Source organism: Anarhichas minor, unplaced genomic scaffold, assembly GCF_050575085.1.
Source record: "Anarhichas minor isolate MPS153535 unplaced genomic scaffold, ASM5057508v1 ptg000027l, whole genome shotgun sequence".
Classification (NCBI taxonomy): domain Eukaryota; kingdom Metazoa; phylum Chordata; class Actinopteri; order Perciformes; family Anarhichadidae; genus Anarhichas; species Anarhichas minor.
Window position 1 is genome coordinate 12,626,603 of NW_027466473.1, and position 8,093 is coordinate 12,634,695.

The 8,093-nt window shown below is 43.5% G+C and overlaps 1 protein-coding gene across 1 annotated transcript; it reads right to left on the reverse strand.

Annotated features, from left to right (window-relative positions):
- Window positions 1-1,269: 1,269 nt before the first annotated feature.
- Window positions 1,270-2,253, reverse strand: LOC142960154 (olfactory receptor 1E16-like). Its single transcript, XM_076101807.1, has one exon. It carries the CDS (start codon window positions 2,251-2,253, stop codon window positions 1,270-1,272), a length of 984 nt encoding a protein of 327 aa, XP_075957922.1.
- Window positions 2,254-8,093: the final 5,840 nt, after the last annotated feature.

Here is an 8,093-nt window from a genome sequence, read left to right on the forward strand (position 1 = left end):
TAACATAAATATTCCACAGCTAGTTCTAGTCGTTACTATCAAACCTCACCTCGCGTGTCGTCTGTGTGACTTGACTTAAGCCGATTTAGTCTCAGGAAGTCAGCTCGCTACAAAGGTCACAATGGCGACAGCACACAAAAAAATGGCCGGCGCTCTAACAATCCTGCTGTGTTGATTTAAATGTGAATGTCCGTTCTTTTCCTATTTTACTTATATGCATGTAACACATCAACTTATAAAAGCTACAACAAAAGCGCTTCATAATAATCTGGTTGCTTTATAACTGCCTCCCAGGTCAACCCAAATAATGTGCATCAAGGCATGCTGCAACGACATGCTAAAAAGACACAGAGCCTCACAATTGGTTTCAGTAGCCTGAACCGGACTTCGTCTCTTGATGAGAACCTCCCTCTGGATAAATATGTCAAAACATTTGGGTACATTTGCATTGTTCATCTTTGATTATTTTGAAATTCAGACATTCAGCTCCAAAGAATCTACGCTTTCTGTGGGTGCTTCACAATAAAGTTCTTTAATGAAAGTCTGTACGTCCCTGAATGGTTGGAGAGGTTTAATGTAAAGTAGGGTTAAAAAACACAGTACAGTGGTTCAGAAAAGAGAAGCAGGCAAGAAAACGAGGTGCGTCTCGGTGCTTTATAATTATGAGATATCCATGTCAATAAAGAAGCAGAAAAATATCCCAACATTTGATTGCGATGAATCTTTAATTATAATGTATTTTATGAAAAATCTGCTTATTTTTATTTTCTAAATTTTGCACCAAAAGATGAAAATAAAAACTATATAAATGTTCTAATGTATGGTGAACATGTGCAGAGACACAAACTTAGATCACAATAACTTGTTATCTTTGCATCATACAAGCACATCAGCACAAATTAAAAATGCTAATTTAGTTATTTAGGATATTAAGATAAGTCCCTTGAGATGGGTCATCATGTTTTCGAGGGCTTCTACACATAATATAACAAAGTAGAAACATTAACAAGTGAACAGACAATACAACAAACAATTTAACAGTTAAACATACAGACACAACAAATGGCCACAAAGCAGCCATGGACAGGTGGTTATTAAAGTCACTTAAAACATGTAACTTATTCTCAAAATAGTAGATCAGCATAACAATATAATTAATTCAGAATAAATCCAAGCTGAATTTAGTGTTGAAATATTTACAATAGCTCCTGCTTAATACATTTTAATTAACAATTATTACTTTAATGCCCAAAATATAAACACAGGTGGTCATTTTATGATAACTTTCTTCACTTTCATTTTAGATTGCTTTCTGATGTTTAATATTTTTTTCACTGATACTTTGATTTCTTGTGTCTGCAGAACATAAATGATTGGGTTCAGCATGGGAGGAAAAACAGAGGTCAGAGACAGGTTTATGATCCTGGCATTGGGATGTATATTTTCCATCAGCGTAAATGCGATTAATATTGGGAGGAAATAGATTGCCACTAATGAAAGGTGAGCTGTGCAGGTTTTAAAGGCCCTGTATCTTTCCTGAGCTGTGGCCACTTTAGACAAAGCATAACCAATACATAAATAACTTAACACGATAAATGCCAGTGGAAACCAAATAATTAGAGCTGTTAACAAAGCACCAAAGACATAGCTGGGTGTGTAGTCATTGCAGGCCAGCCTGTATATCTGGCCATGGTCACAGAAATAGCTGTTGATAACCACAGACTTACAGAAGGAAAGTCTTGTGAGAAGGCCAACTGCAATAAGAACAACAGTAACAACAAAGACCCAGAAAGAGGCAATCAAAGACAGCATGAACCTGTGGGTCACCTTCACTTGATAGTGCAGAGGGTAGATGATGGCTATTAGTCTGTCATAGGAGAGTGCAACCAGATTAAGAACCTGCATGGAAAGGCAGGTGTAGCAGAAAAAAAGGAATGTCAAGCAGTCGTTGTAGGGAACGTAGCGATGGTTAAACAGAAAGATGTCAAGAACTTTCGGCATCAGAGCAGAGCTACCAAACAGGTCCACAAATGCGAGATGAAAAACTGCAATATATTTTGGAGTTCTCAGATTATGATCCAAGTATATTATGGCCATCACAGCTGTGTTTCCAAGCACTGAAACAATATAAACAAAAAATAGAAAGACATAATAATACTTGATATGAGGTATGCCGATAAATCCACGTACTATGAAGTATTCAGGACGCACAAAAGTGATGTTTTTCCCGAGAGCTGAGTTGAATAAATTCATTGTAAAATTTGTCAAGCCTTTTCTGTCCACAGTGCAGTGGTTGATGTATAAGCGTCCTCTTGGGCATGTCAGTTCTCACTGATCTATTGTTCTGTGTGTGATGATGAAGCTCTGTCCAGCTTTAAATGTTTTGACAAGAGTGGCTGACAAATCCTCCTCTGACTTCACATCAAATAAGGTCAAAGTCTGATCCCATGTGTCCATCAGCCACTCAGCATCAGACAAACTCCTTTTCAGTCTGATATACTTATCGCACTCATGTAAACACTTAGCATGCTTCTCAGCTAACCTGTGCATGAGCTGGCTGTAACTGGAACAGATTTCTACTGATTTGACTTATACCTCTGGCTTGTGTTGCACAGTATACCGTTAAAAGTAAGGTATTGCAATAGCCTGCCTTTAAAAACGGTACGATAACCCATTTTATTAGTATGGTGCTTTAAGAATTACAGTGGTTTGAAAGAGTTGTTGACTATTTCCTGTGAGATTAATGTTGCATTGATGTAGGGCTGTGTGTGTGTGAGTGTGTGTGAGTGTGAGTGTGTGTGAGTGTGAGTCTAACCAAGAAACTCGGAAGGACCACGTTGACCATTGAAAAGCCATCTCACAGTCAGGGCTTACTTGGTGTCTGGGCTTAGCTAGGTCATTGTGTTTGTATTACCTTGTTTGTTTTGTTCTAAGTTACTGTATTGTTATAACTGTGACTTTATCATTGAAAAGACCAGAACCGACAGTTTCTGCATTATAAGTTAACAGTTTCCGTATTCGACGGCCACGGTGAGGCTCTGCCTTGCCCCTCCTTTTTCTTTTTTTCATCCTCTTTCACTAACCCCCCCCCCCCCCCCACACACACACACACACACACACGTTCTCACGTTCTAGCATGCTCACACATGTATAGTAATTGTAGTTAGCTTTAGATATTAGTTGATTAGATCATTAGTGGAACTTAATAAAGTCTGTTATACTATAAAGAGCAGCTTTCTGTGATGACTTGCTGCATGGGTATTGTGATAATAGCTGGATATGTGGTCGGCGCTCAAACTCAAAACCTTCACTGTTTACTCTGAATTTGAAATGATACTTTGACTTATGACATCGTGAGTGAATACTAATTATGAGACTTAGTTCATAGTTTGGTTATTGGTCCCTGTTCTCAGGGTGGTGCCCCGTTATTTTGAATAATTGTTGATAATCTTACTGACATTTATAATTCTATTGATGTCAATAATTTAGTTTTTCATATTTGCTGATAACTCAAACACGCTCCTTTTCGTTCCCAACAATTATTTCACAATTTTCTTTCTTTATATTATAATCATACATCATAGAGCTCACAGTCCCATGGGAGAACGCGTTTGAAGAGGCCTATGAACGTAAGAAGCTACGCTATGCAGAGCTTGCAGCAGAAGCAAAGCAGCGTGGCTGGAACACAAAAAACTGTCCAGTGGAAGTGGGATGCAAAGGATTTGTGGCTTCTTCGACCATCAGACTGCTGAAAGAGCTGGGAAGCCACGGTCAGGCTCTGCGGCAGACCATCAAGGCAGTCTCAGAGGCGGCTGAAAGAAGCAGTCAGTGAATTTGGATCAAGCGGAATGACCCATGCTGGGCTCCAAATAGGTCAGCATAACCCACTTGAGAATCCCCACCTGTTAACCATTCAACTGTCTACCATTCTCAATGTTGTCAAGTTTGAGACAGTTGGGCACGGCACACAAGCTGAGGGCTGATCATCCTGCAGCTGGCCGCCCTTGGGGAGGGTGTATAGTGTTGAAAGGCCGAAACACTCAATGACACAAGGGAACATTACTGATGATGTGTTCTGGGCCCAACTGTCCCAAAATTCTACAACCTAAACCAAACCAAGATACACCCCACACAAGCTGGAAAACCCCCACTTGTAGATCGTCAACCACGCAAAACAAGGTTAATTTCCTGGAAGTGCTCACCACCTTGGCACAAAGACAAACATCATGTCCTGTGTTTTTTGATTCTGACCATCTGGATTCGTCCAGTGACTGCTGTGAAAGGACAGCTGACAACATGGGAAAGACCGAGTGACAGCTTGGAGAGACAGCTGACGGGAGGGAACAGACCCCAATGGGGCCGTCATGGGCTAGCTACCCATGGCAGCAGTCGCCAACGCTGATTCAGTTAGTTGGCGACACCCGCTAAATGCTACGACAAGTAAACAAAGGAACATACCCCTAGAGCCTGCGAGAGCGGGGGCGCAAGATGGCTCACATACTGACAACACGGTAACAGACCTAGGAACGGAAACGACTACGCACAAAGAGAGCACGACACATGAAACAACCACAACAGCAGCAGGACACAAGCTTCAGGTGTGCATTTGTGGTTGGGAGAAAGTAACATCAGCAATAGACCTGAAGATCCACCAAGGGAGGAAAAAGTGTTTGAGAGATCAGAGACATGGGCCTCGCATTGACCAGTACTTCTTACGAAGCAACCAGTCAAATCAGTTGAATGAAGCACAGCGACAGGACACAAACCAAAGTTCGCAGAGCATCAGCACCCCTGTCACTGAGGAGGGAAATACAAGCACAGAAATGTCGGTGGAGTGGCCCACCCAACCACAGAGACCTCCAATTGAGAAAAAGATCAAAGGGCACAAACCTGGTGTGAAGTGGCCCAAAGTTGTTGAAAAGAAAGAGTGGGAAACCATCAACAATGATCTTTCCAAAATTTCAGCAAGTGGGCACTACAACTAGAAAGCTAGAAAAGATGGGCGACATTATCTATAACTATGGAGAGGAGCGCTTTGGAGTTAGCAAAGTGAGAAGCAGAAAAACAGTACCAGCACCAGCCAAGTCCAGGAGACAGCAAGAAATGGACAGGCTAGTCAGAGAAAGGAGACAGATGAAAAAGCTGTGGAAGAAAGCCTCTGACACAGAGAGAGAAGGCCTTGAACAACTCCAAGCGGACATCAAGAGCCGACTGGCAACTTTGCGAAGAGCAGAGAACTTGAGGAAACTCCGAAGAAAGAGGGAAACAACAAGAACACTGTTCTACAAAGATCCTTTCAAGTTCGTCAAAGACCTCTTCGCAAAGGAAAAAAGCGGAACTTTGAAAACATCTAAGCAGGAACTAGAAGAACATCTAGAAAAGGTCCACCATGACAGGAGAAAGCATGAGCAGATAATCATCCAATATGACATCCCACCAATTAAACCTCCAGCTGTCAACCTGGACACAAGCCCTCCAAAATGGAGCGAACACAGTCCGGCAGGCAAGAGCAGCATCTGCTCCTGGGCCTAATGGAGTACCATACAAGATCTACAAGAATGCACCGGACGTCCTACGCTTTCTTTGGAGGCTCATGAGGATAGTGTGGCAGAAACAAATAATACCCAAGGCATGGAGAAGGGCTGGAGGTGTGCTAATACTAAAAGAGAAAGATGCGTCAGACATTGGTCAATTTCGGCCAATCTGCCTTCTGAACGTGGAGGGGAAAATCATTTTCAGCATAATATCACAGAGGCTGTCCACTTACCTAGAAAGAAACAAGTACATTGATACATCTGTACAGAAAGCAGGGATTTCAGGATTCTCTGGTTGCTTGGAGCACACAAGCATGATCTGGCATCAGATCCAAGCAGCTAAGAAGGACAAAAGAGACCTCCATGTTGTATTCCTTGGTCTGGCAAATGCGTTTGGTTCAGTTCCCCATGAACTTCTCTGGGAATTTTTCAACTTTTTCCATGTACCAGAGCCCATCACCACACTGGTTAAAACCTATTTCCAAGACCTGCAACTGTGCTTCGCCACAGCTGACTTTACTCCAACATGGCAGCGCTTGGAGGTAGGCATTATGGCAGGCTGCACAATCTCACCTTTGGCTTTTACAATGGCCATGGAAGTCACCATCAGAGCCTCAAAATGGGTGGTGGGTGGTGAACGAACAACGGCGGGGCTCCGTCTACCACCCATTCGCGCATATATGGACGATATGACAACACTGACCAATACTGCAGCTTGCACCAAGCGGCTACTTGGAAAGCTACAGGAGAACATCAAGTGGGCCCGCATGAAAATCAATCCAACCAAGTCTCGAAGTATCTCTATTGTCAAGGGAATGCTTAAAGACACGAGGTTCTGTATTGGCGATGACCCAATACCAACAGTATCTGAGCAGCCTGTCAAAAGCCTGGGCAGATGGTACAATGCAAGCCTCAAGGACAAAGAGCAGGTGCAACAACTAAGGCAAGGAATTATCAACAACCTGGAGAACATCAACAAGACCGCATTGCCTGGAAAACTGAAGCTCTGGTGCCTACAATTTGGACTCCTCCCTCGGACAATGTGGCCACTCACTGTCTATGAGGTCCCGATAACAACTGTGGAGAAGATGGAGCGAACCATCACCTCGTATGTGAAAAAGTGGCTCGGTGTCCCACGATGTCTAACTAACATCAGCCTCTATGGCAAAGGGGTCCTGGAACTACCTCTCACTAGCTTGACGGAAGAATACAAGTGTTCTAAAGTCAGACTGCAGATGACGCTGAGGGATTCCAGAGACAAGATTATCAGTAATGCTGCACTGCCCCTAGCAACTGGGCGGAAGTGGAAACCATCCAATGCTGTGCAGCAAGTAACATCAACCCTGAGGCACAAAGACATCGTGGGGCAAGTTCAGCAGGGAAGAGGAGGTCTCGGCCTGACGGCAAGTGAACCAACTTGGCAAAAGGCCACAACATCAGAACGGAGAAAATTGGTGGTCGAGGAGGTGCGCCGACAGGAGGAAGTGCGAAGGCTGTCTCTCTCGTGAAACAGGGACAATGGACGCGGTGGGAAGGTGTGGAGAGGAGAAAGATCAGCTGGAGGGAACTATGGGAAATGGAAGGAAAAAAATTAGCTTTATCATCAGAGCTACTTATGACGCGCTTCCATCACCAAAGAATCTCCATCAGTGGTATGGCGAAGACCCAACCTGTGCCCTCTGCCCAACTCCAGTGAATCTCAAACACATCATGGGAAGCTGCAAGACCAGCCTCACGCAAGGCAGATATACCTGGCGGCACAACCAGGTCCTCAAAAGCCTGGCATCAGCGATTGACATCAAGCGGTGTGCAACCAACTCCTTACCCCCGAGAGTAGCCAATCCCCTGAAGGCAACAGCATTTGTCCGAGAAGGACAAAAAGCTCCCAAACATCCTTCCACCAAGCGAGAAACGGGACAATTAATCATGGCCCGTGACTGGAAGATGCTGGTCGACATCGGCCAGCAATTGATCTTTCCTCCAGAGATTGCTGCCACCAACCTCAGGCCAGACCTGCTACTCTGGTCCCCTTCACTGAAGACTGTGTACATCAGGGGTGCCCACACTTTTTCGGCTTGCGAGCTACTTTTAAAATGACCAAGTCAAAATGATCTACCTACATTAAAAATGCTGAATATCTATTTATATATATATAGTATACTTTATATTTACAATATATGTTGGCGTACCTTGCATAACTGCATGAACCCTTATGGCACAATAGAATTCTGTACATTTTTGGTCATTACCTTACTCTGATGACTTGCACTGAATGGGATTGGCCAGAGTTGCATAGTCCGGACAGTAGCTGCTGGTAGCCCGCCTCATGCAGACTTCAAATGATCATCAGTCATGGTGGAAAGGTGTATGGACTTAATGTTCTTCATGTGGGGAAAGGCTGACTCACATAAATGAGTAGAGCCGAATAATGCAGTCAAAAAGGTATCACATTTCCTCATGTTTGGGTACTTTTCCTCTGAGAAAACTGTCCATGAGCCCTGGACTTCAGTTGAATGTCAGCTTGCAGTGTCAAAATCTCATCCTCCACTCCAGACGAGT

What these genes read in the sequence shown, in the direction of transcription:
- LOC142960154 (XM_076101807.1), bottom strand. Translation starts at nt 2,253, where the DNA reads ATGAATTTATTCAACTCAGCTCTCGGGAAAAACATCACTTTTGTGCGT.